The sequence below is a fragment of the Echinops telfairi genome, unplaced genomic scaffold (genome assembly GCF_000313985.2).
Source record: "Echinops telfairi isolate 266 unplaced genomic scaffold, ASM31398v2 ScPeMD7_7469;HRSCAF=8507_0, whole genome shotgun sequence".
In the NCBI taxonomy this organism is placed as follows: Eukaryota; Metazoa; Chordata; class Mammalia; order Afrosoricida; family Tenrecidae; genus Echinops; species Echinops telfairi.
The window spans coordinates 94,327,433-94,340,954 of NW_022111372.1; the positions used below are offsets into that span (position 1 = coordinate 94,327,433).

A 13,522-nucleotide genomic window follows, 5' to 3' on the forward strand; every position below is an offset into this window, starting at 1 on the left:
CCTAGATGCCTCAGGGCTAACTTGGTGTGCACTTTATAAATTCAGTTGGGAAGTTTGGACTTGTAGCCATGGAGGACATTTCTGAGTCACCTGACTTCTTTTTCTTACTTTTTTTTTTTTTTATTTTATTAGGGGCTCATACAACTGTTATCCCAATCCATACACATATCAATTGTGTAAAGCGCATTTGTACATCGTTTCTCAAAACATTTTCTCTCCACTTAAATCCCCAACATTAGGTCCTCATTTTCCCCTCCCTCCCCGCTCCCCCCTCCCTCATGAGCCCTTGATAGTTTATAAATTGGTATTTTGTCATATCTTGCCCTGTCCGACGTCTCCCTTCACCCACTTTTCTGTTGTCTGTCCCCAGGGAGGAGGTCACACACAGTTCCATGTAATCGGTTCCCTCTTTCCTACCCATTCTCCCTTTACCCTCCCTATTTTGCCACTCATACCACTGGTCCTATAGGGCTCATCCGTCCTGGATTCCCTGTATTTTCAGTTCCTATCTGTACCAGTGTACCTCCTCTGGTCTAGCCAGACTTGCAAGATCGAATTCGAGTCATGGTAGTGGGAGCGGGGAGGAAACCTTTAGGAACTAGAGGGAAGTTGTATTTCTCATCGTTGTTACATCGACTTCTTTTTCTTATTGACAGGATCTTCGAGAAATTGAAAATGATGATATGAGAGTCCAGCTCAATGTATTTGAAGAGCAAGGAGATGAAGATTCCTATGACCTGAAGGGACGGTTGGAGGACATTCGCATGGAGATGGAATATCCTTTTACTGTCTGGGTTCAAGACAGATGAGGCATTTGTGTATTTGCTTAGTTGCATTCTTGTATTCAGATCCCTGCGTGGGATGTGCAAGGGGCCAGCTCCAAACAGGCTAGCAGGCTTTGTGTCATTTCAGTAGATAAAGCAGGGGTCTTTTATTTTTACTGGTCTTATTTACCTTGGCATGGATCCGGTAAATCAGTAAGCATGATCTGACAGTTGCTTAACATGGAAGCAGCCATCAAAGTCCGATGAGATTGCCTAGAACATGATAACTTAAGCTTAAGAAGGTGTAGACCCGGTGTTTGGAGAACAGAGTCAAGTCAGGGTGGTGGTGGTGTAATTTGCTTTTTTGTATGTGCCCCTGAAATTGAAAGAAGTAATTTGGTCACCTTTTTGGAATTTGCCACAAGTGACTTTAAGGCATTTCTGTCTTAGTTTCTATACTCCTTGATCTTTAAGCCAAGTGCTATAGGAATCCTCTATCTCTTCACCACCAACTTACTGATCCCTTGGCCAAAGGAAGTTTATAGAGCTTAAAGTTTCTGGTGATGTGTATGGGGGAACAGTTGTTAGAGTGGAAGTAGCATCTTGCTACTTTCCCCCAGCTTCTTCAAGATTTGGGTAAGCCACTTGTCAAAAACTCTCCAAATATGTGCATTCCTTAGCCTGTTTCTGTTTTCCACTGACTTCAGTGAAGTGTTCCAGATTCTCTTAAACACAGTGAAGGACTCCAAGGCCGAGCCACACTTCCTGTCCATCCTACAGCATCTACTCTTAGTCCGGAATGACTATGAGGCCAGGTAAGACGGAATGTCCGGGACATCTTTAATTTGAGCCTAAATGGAAAAAGCAAAATTCCTAGGTTTAAAAATTGTTGTATAAAGAGGGAAAGAAAAGACAAAAATCAGGTTTTACTTATGGTCAGAATTATAATGGAGCAGTCAGTCTTTTAATCCAGCTAAAAAGCATCTGGGAAAGGTCAGAGAGTGCATAAGATGAGATGTCCTCGCGTTCTCTCTTTCTCTCATTGAAGTTGATGGCAAAAAGAAGTGGCAATTTAAATTCCTTTTGGTTACCTTGAAATAGGGACTCATATAACACTGTCCATCACAGGAAGAAAGAATTAAATACACGTTTTGGGTGCAAAAAGCGTCAGATGACAAGAATGTTTGATCATTTGAAATAGATGGGGTAGCTGGTATGGAAGAGGAAGATTTCATAACCTGACTCGTTCTTTTCTTACCCTTACAAAAGGTTCTTTTCTAGAACCCTTGTCCACTTATCTATTACTGTTAAAGCAGTTATTTTTTCTTTATCCCAAATATTTCTTAGGATTATATTTTGGTTTTCCTTTGATAGCATTGTTTTTTTTTTTTTCTATAGACCACAGTACTATAAGTTGATTGAAGAATGTATTTCCCAGATAGTTCTGCACAAGAATGGAACTGATCCTGACTTTAAGTGCCGGCACCTCCAGATTGATATTGAGGGGTTGATTGGTAAGCATATTCTTTCATCTGACTCCTCAAAACAGTGCTTCTATCTTCTTCCATCGTGCTAAAAATTCAGAGAACGTATGTTGCCAGTAACTTCGCTTTTCACCAAATATTATTACTTTCTCCCTCTTTAAGGTCATAATCAGGTCTGTGCTCGGACTAAGTATACATCTTTAGCTTATTTCTATCTAAATTGCACATTTTGGGACCATTAGGTATTACCCGCGGCTCCGGCTGGTCTCTGAGTCATAAGTATTACGTGTAGGGGCTCTTCATGCTTACCCAGTGTGCTTGTCTTACGAATATACACACTCAGAAATTATATGTTGGGCCTGGCTGGAAGTGTCCAGTGTGGGACGTTAGGAAGGGTAACGAAAATAACCAGAAAGACAAAGCACTGAACTCAGGTTAGATTGAGCAGCTTAGGTGGTACAGGGAAGAGAGATGTCTTGGTTTTTTAGTGCCGCTGTAACAAAGACTTGAAGGGAGTGACTTTAAGAGACCCATATATCCTCTGACTTTAGGAGGGTAGACGTTTGAGTTAAGGATGCTTGGCTCCAGGAGAAGGATTTCTTTTCCTCTCTGCTCTGGGGGATGGTCTTTGTCTCTTGCGAGCTTCTACTCTTGGGCAATGTGTCCTGTAACCTGGCACTTCTCTTTTCTCATCTCTGTGTTTTGCTTACTTGTTTAATTTCTCCTATCTCTAAAGGAATCAATTTCAGACATACCCTACACTAATCCTGCCCATGAACATAACGAAGAATCCATTCCCAAATGGGATTATGATCACAAACACAGATTTACAACACACATTTTGGAAGACACAATTTAATCCATAACAACAGAGTTAGGAGCCTTACTTACCAACTCTTCTCCTTTTTAGATCAAATGATTGATAAGACGAAGGTGGAGAAGTCTGAAGCCAAAGCTATAGAGTTGGAAAAAAAGGTGTGTACGAGGCATCTGAAAAATGGAGCTGTATCTGTCTTTGTCGGAGGACGATGGCCTTTCTAGCACATAAAGCATTCAGCACATCATAGTCATCCCAAGGGGAAAGACTTTTCAGTATAGGCTACTCAGTGGAGAAGGTGGTGTGGCTGTGATTTTGAGGAGCTAGTGATGGCCTTGTACAGTTCACGGGCCCCGATCAGGAAAGGAAAGTCAGATGAAGCTCTTGCCTAGTAGTGATGGCTGTCTCAGGCTTCTTGGCTTTAGAACAATAGGAACTGTGCTTTGTGTCCTTTTCAGTTGTTAAGGACTGTGATTGTGCTTGGTAGGTTTGTGATCCTGAAGACGATTGGGACCATATCACCCACCACAGCTGTTCTTGTGAAAAAAGTGTTTAATCTTAGGGTTGTTTTTTTTAATGTAACTCTAAAAGTACATGGAAATTGTCCCCCTCTCTTTTTACTTTGGTCAGTGTATTAGCACAAAATAGTAAAGTATGGGGACTAAAAATTGTCCCCTTTTGTGAGCTGAAGAGCTTCTTGGGAGCCTGGTTCTTTTCTCCTTTAGTTGGACTCAGAGTTAACATCCCGACATGAGCTACAGGTGGAAATGAAAAAGATGGAAAGTGACTTCGAGCAGAAGCTCCTGGACCTTCAAGGAGAGAAGGAAGCATTGGATACTGAAAAGCAAGACATTACCACTAAGAAACAGGACCTGGAAGCAGAGGTGTCTCAGCTCACGGGAGAGGTAAAATCTGCCCAGGGAAGGCTGAGTGACCACAGAGGGCCATTAGGAGCCTCAGGACAAGCGTGCATCCTAGAACAGGAGTGACTGGTCTTGCTCCTAGAGAGCATTCGGCTGTTAATGGTAGTCCAGTTAGACACTGCATGGTTGTTGTTTTCCTTTGGGGGCAATACATACACTATGAAATGTAGACAAAATAAACAACAAGATTAATCACAGTACCACTTAGAAATTAAGGTCTTCTAAAAATTTTATGAGTAAAAACTAAATTAGCCCTTCATAAATGGGCTTATTTTAGTTACATCTGGGTAGATTTATCCCTATACATTCCCTGTGGGGTTAAAATATTCAAATGATCTTACACACCTGAGAAGCACATATGCTAATTTTAGAACGAGAACATTTTATTTATTTGACCCTTACATTCCAAAGACAGGGTTTGATATAAAGATTGAAGTTATATTTTAATGCAGAGCAAGGTGAACTAAATACGTAAAGGCCTGAATTCTAGTTTTACATCTTGCACTAGACAGCCTTGAGACCACATTAGCCACCTGTACTCCCTGACTCCTTTTGTCCATTCATGTGGAAAATGGGAGGTTTGGATAACGGAATTTCTCTGCTCCCTTCAAGCCTCAGTAGGCCGTGGAATGGAGTTAGATGTGTTTAATCTTTCCTTCTGTAGGTTGCCAAGCTGTCAAAGGAACTGGAAGATGCCAAGAAAGAAATGGCTTCTCTCTCTGCTGCAGCAGTGGCTGTAGTTCCCCCTGTACCCATCAGTAATGTTCCCCCTGCCCCTCCTTTACCGGGTTACTCTGGCACTGATACTCCACCTCCACCTCCACCTCCACCTCCTCCTCCACCTCCTTTGCCTGGGTCTGTTCACATCCCTCCACCCCCTCCTTTGCCTGGGTCTGCTCATATCCCTCCACCCCCTCCTTTGCCTGGGTCTGCTCACATCCCTCCACCCCCTCCTTTGCCTGGGCCTGCTTTCATCCCGCCACCCCCTCCTTTACCTGGAAGTAGTAGCATTCCCCCACCTCCCCCTCTACCTGGGAGTACTGCTGTCCCTCCACCACCTCCTCCTTTGCCTGGAGGATCAGGAATGCCCCCACCCCCTCCCCCTCTTCCTGGAGGAATCCCACCACCCCCTCCTTTTCCTGGAGCCCCTGGCATTCCCCCACCTCCACCTGGTATGGGTATGCCTCCACCTCCCCCTTTTGGGTTTGGAGCTCCTGCAGCCCCAGTTCTGCCATTTGGATTAACTCCAAAGAAACTTTATAAGCCAGAAGTGCAGCTCCGAAGGCCAAATTGGTCCAAGGTGAGCATTTCTGTTCATTTCTTCATCGTAGACCTCAAAAGACCATTTCTGTTCCCTGCATTATATACAGTACATGGATGGTCTCTCCTTTCTGGTGACTCAATCTGTCTGTCTTCGGATTCCATTCATGCTTATGTTTATTGGATAAATATTGATTGAACATCAACACACCAGATAGTCCGTGGAGAGTTCTGTAAACCCTATGCTCTGCGAAAAAATTTGAATCCATTATTAAGTTCAAGGTTTAGCCTTTCCTTTGAAGATGAGTCCTGTGGTAACTCATTGAAGATTATAATCATTTTACCAATATGCAAGCTACTCATAATTGCTGGTCCAAAAGTCCCACTTCAGTTTCTGAGCTCCTCAGGCCGTGTTTCCATGGCATGGTATCATCCCCACTTGGGGTTTGAGACCCCTTTGGTGCTAAGCCAACTTTTTGCTTCCAGAAACCACATTAAAATAAAAGCGCTTGGGGACATGTTCATAAAATTAACAAATTTGATGGCACTAAATTGATGTGAAAAATGTAATGTAAAAGCAAGGAAGATGTGAACTAAAGCCTAATCCTGAAACAAGAGGATTTAGAATTAGGAGGAGAGTAAATATCGAAGTCTGTGCTTCTCAACCTGTGGGTCGTGACCCTTTTGGGGGTTGAACGACCCTTTCACAGGGATTGCTCGATTCATAACAGTAGCAAAATTGCAGTTATGAAGTAGCAACGAAAATAATTTTATGGTTGGGGGGTCACCACAACATGAATTGTATTAAAGGGTCACGGCATTAAGAAGGTTGAGAACCACTGCTGTAATTGAAGATAGTTCTTGAATAATCACCAGTAAACAAGCAGGAAACATCATCTCATGATTCCCCCCATGAAGAACACAGCTATTCTCTGTCTCGGGTTAGTTTTATACTAGGACGTTGCTAACAACTAGCCAGCAGCCTCTTTTGTTCCTTAATCACTTTTCAGAGTTGAAAAGTTCAGAGCTCACCTTAGTAACTCCTAACTCCTTGCATATATCCACAGTTTGTGGCTGAGGACCTTTCCCAAGAATGCTTCTGGACAAAGGCAAAGGAAGACCGCTTTGAGAACAATGAACTTTTTGCCAAACTTACTCATATCTTCTCTGCCCAGACCAAGCGTGAGCACCGTCCTCTTTGTGCAGGGTTCTAGTGTAGAGCTAAGAGTGTCCTTTTTCTAAGCCCCTTCTCTGAGGATGAGGGGGGAAGAGAGATGGGCTTTCCCATTAGTTAAAAAAAACAACATATAAGATATTTGCATGTTCGGAGACGTGGGAGTCGGGCAGGTATTTTCTAGCAGTATTACTGTGGGAGATGAGATAAGGTGACAGAAGTTCAGGCTGAACTCATTTTGATGATTCTATTGGCTGGATTCTGCCATTGCTTCAGGTACCCGTTTCTAGACTTCAGTACTTAATAAGGGTTGGGCAGTCTTAGCACATCAGGTGGGTGAGTGACTGACTACAAAGAACCATGTGTGATTCTGTTTCTTTCTCCCATTTCTCTCCAATATCTGATGCTTTCTCCTTTCTGGCTGGCCCTTGGCTCCTCCAGCTTCCAAAGGTAAGACTGCATACATCTCCTGAATGTTTGAGAAAGGGCTGAAGCCCATGTCAAAGAATTTCTCTTCAGAAAACTGAGACTAGAGATTAGGGATTGATTTTTCATTTGCTCGGTTTTTGGTTTGGGTTTGTAACTTCCCGGAGTCCAGCAGAAGCATTCACTGTGGTGTTACTTAAGCTGAAACTTCCATATACTTCTTTTTTTTCTTTGGATGGTGTCTTAGTCATTTATTGCTACTGTAACAGAAATACCAGCAGTGGATGGCTTTTAACAAACAGAAATGGATTCTCTGACAGTTTAGGAAGCTAGGAGTCAAGACTCTGGTGGACACCACCAGGAACATCTTTCCCTTAGGAAAGGGGAAGGGTTTCTCTGTGTGTCAGTTCTGGAGGAAGGTTCTTGTCATTAATCTTCCCCTGGGTCTAGGCGGGTCTCAGCACAGAGACCTCCAAAGGACACCCTCTCCTTTTAGCTTCTCTTTGTTGTGGTGGTCTGAGGCTGGCTTCTCTCCCTTCTCTTTTGTGAAATAAGACATGACAAAATAATAATAATTTATAAACTATCAAGGATTCGTGCAGAAGGGTGGGCAGGGAGGAGGGAGGGGAACAAATGAGGAGCTGACACCAAGGGCTCAAGTAGAAAGAAAATGTTTTGATAATGATGATGGCGAAAAATGGACAAATGTGCTTGACACAATGGATGTATGTATCAACTGTGATAAGAGTTGTATGAGCCCCCAATAAAATGATTTCAAAAAGAAAAAAAAAAGGTGATAAAGGTTACACCCCAGGGAACTCCCCTTACATCAGATGAGAGCTATAACATGATTAAGGATGTTGTATTCCACCCTATGTCAGATCAGGGCTGATCATATTGGTGCACATCACGGGAGATGATTATATCATCGTACGATTGCCAAACAGCTGGGAATCATGGCCCAGACAAGTGGACACATATTTTGGAGGGACACAATGCAGTCCGTGTCAGGTGACAAGAGACCGCTTACATAAGAATATTAGATTTATGTTGTGTTTTACAGTCTCCAAAGTGCTTTAACATGTGCTGTCCTAATTGACCTGCAAAGGCACCTCGCAGAATCGGCCAGGTGTATATTAACTCTGTTGTGTAATATCTACAGACTGGATAGTTAGGAAGCTTGCCCAAGGTCATACGGCCAGATCCAGGTATCTGGACTCTGGTCTTCATTTTTTATTTATATAAATTGCTTTCTTATTTAACTTTAGATGTTCTCTTTTCTTTAGTAAATTGGTCTATTTATTTTGTCCTTTTCTTTCTTCACTTCCCGACTCCTGTGGGTTTGTATTGTCTCTGACGGGGCATCTGTAGTTATTTCCCCTAAGGGGTAAAGCATTTAAAAGATGTTGCCCTATACTTAATGAAAATTATAACCAAATAGTTTTATAGTTCTTTTTGTGTCATTTTTGTCTTCTTCCCAGGTTTATTATCACCCTAATAATGAAAATTAAGTGTAACTTTGTAGCATTCCAGTCTGCCACCACCCATCATTTTTTAAAGTTTGGATCTTTTGTTTTGTTTTTCTATGAATGATTTATAGGAAGCAGGCTTCCCGTTCAAGAAGCCTAACAGGTTGCTGGGTGCCTTGGGTGGCTCTACCTGTGCGAATGTGTACCTAGGCATGTAAGGTGACAGTGCTCAGGCCTCGCACCGTGGCCACAGTGATTTTTCCTCTTAGAGAACTGTCACCTTCGCAGCGCAAAATCCTGTGATGGTGATCATTCATCTATCCTAGTATATCAAAGAAAACCAGTTGACAGTAAAATGAAATCAAATTACTTCCTAATTTGTAGGTTCACAGAATTTTCTCTGGTTGGTCTCTTTGCTGCCACCGGGCTCTGTGCTCGGAGTGTTATGGTGAGGTACTATCAAATTCCTTTGACTCATAGCTATCCCACGTACAACAGAACAAAACTGCCAGATCCGGCGCCACCCTCACAATTGTTACCTTTGGGCCCCTTGTTGCAACCTTGCTGTCAGTCTATCTCCGTGAAGGTCTTTTTGTTTTTCACTGACCCTCCACTTCTTTATCAAGCAGGATGTGTCCCTCTCCAGAGACTGGCCCCTGCTGAAATCATGTCCAAAGTATGTGACACAAGGTCTTACCATCTCCTGTGTACGGCGCATTCCTCTCTGGTGGTACTTCTTCCAGGCCAGCTTTGGTGGTGGTTCTGGCACTCCACAAGACTTTCAGTGTTCTTTGCCAACACCATAATTCAAATGCATCGGTTCCTCTGTGGTCTTATTTTTCATTTCCAGCTTTTACATGCATATGAGGTGATTGAAAATATCACAGATTAGGTCAGGTACACTGTAATCCTCAAAGTGACATCTCTGCTCTTGACCACTGTGAAGAGGGCTTGTGCAGCACATTTGCCCAGTGCTGTACATCATTTGATTTCGTCCCTATTGCAGTTCTTCCGTGAACATTGATTGTGGCGCTAAGTAAAATGAACTCCTTGACAGCTTCAATTTTTTTTGTTTTCATCATGTTTATGAGCTTCTTATGAAGAGTTTTGTTTTCTTGACACTGAGGTATTGGAGGCTGCTCTGAGGGTACGTGCACACAAGTGTACACTGGTTGCGTCCTTGTCTCCACACTCCTGCCCTCGCCTTTTGTTAATTCTGTACATTTGCATTCTTACTAGTTGTAGTTCGATTTTCTGCAGCTTCGTGTCTTCCTTAGCATTATCTTCCCATTATGAATTGCTGTACATCCTATTTTTACAATAATCTTGTTATTTTCATCAGAGTTTTCAGACTTTGTATACTCTATCATTAGCTCTTAACTTCTGCCCAAGAACTTCAACTTTTGTTTCCTTTTCTAAGTATTCTTAGGCGTTTTCATATCTTTTTATCATTGAACATAGTTTAGTGGTAGTATTGCTTTTCATATATTAATCATCATTACTAGTAAATTAATACTATTTTGATGAAGGACATTTCTAATTGGTTTTAAAAAATCATTCGTTAGTTATATTTTTAGGTGTCAGGTTAGACCTGTCTTAACTGTGTCTGTGTCTGTCCCAGTGTCTGTCAGGAAGCACTAGAAAAAGTGTTCTTAAAATTCCTGAACCATGAGGAATTGTCTAGGTATCATAAATCTCAAACATTGTATAAAATTTCTGGGAGAGATTTTTTTCTGTTATATATATATATATATTCATAAATATGTATTGCTTACCCTACTCCAACTGTTACCTGGGGCACTCTAACATAGCAACACTTCCTTGCTTCTTGTCAGTCATACTATGTCTGTGTACTTTCCAACATTTCCCCACAACAAACAAACCCCTTCCTTTAAAAAATTATTTCTTTGGCTTTTCATTATTTTCTTGGCTCCAATGTTATCCTACTCATGTATTTTCCTTCTGCATTTCCTGCTCTCTTTCCTTTTGTGATACTCTGTAAATGGATGGTGGTGCAAAGAATTGCATGTTGAGGCTTGTTTGAAGTTTAGTTGCGTGGCTAGCTTTTTGCATGGGCATCAGGTAACAGGTGGAAGTGCTGCCTCCGGCCCCTGTAGAACACCTGTTGTACTTGGGTGACTAACTTATCCCTGCCTTGCCTGATACAACCTTGAGCCTCTCAGTGCTCATTCTGGCTATTGCAGTACAGTACAGTACAATACAGTACAGACTGTTTGCAAATGGACTCTCTCTTCCTCACAACATACCCACAAAGAATATTTTAATAAAAAGATGTTTAGGTTTCTTTCAGGTAATAATTTCAAGCACCTGAAACTTCAGAGTAGAGGCCTCAGAGGACACAGATCTCCTCAACATGATAAACGGGGCACTTTGTTCTCAGTGCTTTAAACGTCTACATTATAACATTTCAGACACAGACCTTGTATCCCCATTCCTGTCTTCACCGTTACCAAATCTGTCACTCATTGGCTTAGACTTGATGATAGAATTAACTGATAACTATTCATTACAGCTCTGTAAGAATAGACACTTGGTTTAAGTAATATTTCTAAGGCTACATGGTAAGTGTTAGAGCCAGTATTCAAATTCTAGACTAAGTGACTGATCTAGCCCTCTGCTTCCCAGAAGTATTTGTAACTGCCCTAAGAGCCTCACAAAGCACTCTCGCCATCATTAAGTTGACTCCAACTCATAGCGACACCGCTGTAGGACAGGGTAGAGCTGCCTCCCTTCATCTCCGAGACTGTAACTCTTTACAAGAGTAGAAAGCCTGGTCCTTCTCCTACAGGGCGCTTGGTAGTCTCCCACTGCTGTCCTTGCAATGAGCAGCTTCACGCATAACAGCTGTGCCACCCAGCTCCCCTGAAGGCATAGAGCCAGCTAAAAGCAAGCTAGAAGAAGGGAATTTTGCTGGCTTTATTAGCCACTTCTTTCACTCAGGCAGAGGTATCCTTGAACTGGCAATGACTCTTAGGAGTACAGGAAAAGTAATGATACATTAGAAAAAGTCAATTACCAGATTTTTAGGGTTGGAGTTAAGGAAATGTATACTAATTACAGTATGAGGATAAATGAAATATTGTTACGAAATCATAGAGGCCCTTTACTAAACAAAAATATCAAAGTATGAAGTGATTCTTTCTCAAGATAGCCTGAGTCTATATCTTGCATGAGGAAGTCTTTGTGCTCTTTGATTTACACTACTCACAGTGGTAGTTTTGACATCCTGGAGGGTTGCAGATCATGTCCTGGTAAATCATTCTGTGAGTTTGGGGAACACAAAGAGTCTGAAAGGGCAGGGTGGGGGCTGTCGAGTGGATGGGGTAAGGTTTCTCAACCACATTTTCTTAGGACAGCTCTTGCTACCTTGGAAGAATAAGATGCGTTGTGCTGGGACAAGTCCCTCACAGCTTTCCTGGCCTTTTTCTCACCACTGTAATTGCAGTTTTCTTCAATCTTCATAATAAGGTTCCTCCCACCCCCTGTGATCCTTTGTATCCTTCAAGAAAATCTAACCTTGGATCCCAAGAAACAGTCATCATAACCGTCTGAGCTGACTTCTCTGCTTGAATTCACCAGCCCAGTCGATCCCCTTGGAAGCCATTGTTTTGATTGGACTTTTGTTTTGAAGGCACCCCAAGGAGAATAAGACAGTGCGTTACTGAGAGAACTTGTCCGCAGCCATCCATTGATCAGAGAGTGTTTAAACATGTTTTGTTTGGAATAAGCCTATGCGCATAGGAACTGGAATTCTAGTTTTGACTGAACCTCATATTTTCAACTGTAGCGAGACTAACCCAGCTGGAGAAATATGAAATACTTCTCTGCTGTAGTAGAAGCCCTGCTGACATGGTTTCAGCCATTGGTTGCTTATCTTGATGGGGAAGTTATTTGGACATGAAGTTTTCATCAGGTTGCATTATTTCCTCTCTTGCTTGTGACACGCAGCTCTCTATTTGTTACACATGCCTACAGCACCACCCCCTGCCTATCTGTTACGGATACCAAGATATATCTGTAATGTCAGGATAGACAATTAAAAACACCTGCCGCACTCTTCTTACAACTACTGCTTCCTTGAGGTTCAAGGAGACGTATCTTTGTACTAAGACAAAAGAAAGAGGAGCAGGTTCTGAAATCCCTATAGGTTATCCTATTCTTCTTTGTTTTGCTTTTCTTTTTTAAGGATTAGTTTCTTTGAACTCTTGACCTTTCTAAAACTCAGGAATTCATTTAGTTGATTTATTCTCTGCCACGGAATATTTTGATCCCCCCCACCCCTTCTCACTTCTCTTACAGTGATCAGCAAAGGAGTCGTTCGTTGTTTACGCTGTTATATTTCTTTCTTTCTTTTTACTAGTGAGTCTTTTCCTCACTGGGGTTGCTTCAGATAAAAACTAATTTTTTATCTGTTTTCCTTCTTACTCTCTTTTGATGAGGTGATACCACTCAAAACACCCCCTCTTGGTGGATGGTAGCTGGATGGTCCTAAGTATAGTGTTGTGTTTTTCCCCTTTTTTTACAAACTCATCATACCCCAAAACTAAGCATCCCTGGCAGGCATGAATTGGCATACACAGCATTTAGGGGTTTAGTGTGAGGTGTATGATAGGAATGATGAGTACCAGAACAGTTCTTCAGTGATTAAGGAAGGGTCGAGAAAGAACTCCAGCTAAAAAGTAAAGCCCTGACCAGGAGCGGATAACTTCATAACAGTATTCTAACTAGGGTTTCCTTTTGCTTGGATCCAGTCAGGAAGCCACGGTGTAGTGGCAGTGAGTGAATATGTTGCTTAAGACCTTTTGACCATTTTGAAGAGCAAGAGTGCTACTTTGAAGTATAAGGGGCACATGAACCAGGCCATGGTATTTTCATCCATCTCATATGCATGTGAGAGTTGGACAGTGAATAAGGAAGACCTCAGAAGAACTGATGCATTTGGCAAAGAATATTGACAGTACCAGGGGCTGCCAGAAGAACAAGCAACTCTGTCTTGGAAGAAGTGTAGCCAGAGTGCTCCTTAGAAGTGATGATGATGATGAGGCATTGTCTCAAGTACGTTGGCCATGTTGTCAGGAGAGGCCAGTTCCTGGGGAAGGACCTCACGCGTGGTAAAGTAGAAGGGCAGCGAAAAAGAGGAAGACCGTCACCGAGATAGATTGCCACAGTAGTTGCAACAGTGAG

The 13,522-nt window shown here is 42.2% G+C and overlaps 1 protein-coding gene across 1 annotated transcript in view; it reads left to right on the top strand.

The window, feature by feature from the left end:
- Window positions 1-13,522, top strand: part of DIAPH1 (diaphanous related formin 1) — a 134,687-nt gene that overhangs the window by 43,731 nt on the left and 77,434 nt on the right. The window contains exons 10-17 of the mRNA XM_045284593.1: window positions 657-775; window positions 1,463-1,579; window positions 2,163-2,278; window positions 3,159-3,223; window positions 3,791-3,970; window positions 4,653-5,288; window positions 6,316-6,430; window positions 6,864-6,872. Coding sequence (XP_045140528.1) covers window positions 657-775; window positions 1,463-1,579; window positions 2,163-2,278; window positions 3,159-3,223; window positions 3,791-3,970; window positions 4,653-5,288; window positions 6,316-6,430; window positions 6,864-6,872 — 1,357 coding nt within the window. The remainder of the gene's footprint in view (window positions 1-656; window positions 776-1,462; window positions 1,580-2,162; window positions 2,279-3,158; window positions 3,224-3,790; window positions 3,971-4,652; window positions 5,289-6,315; window positions 6,431-6,863; window positions 6,873-13,522) is intronic.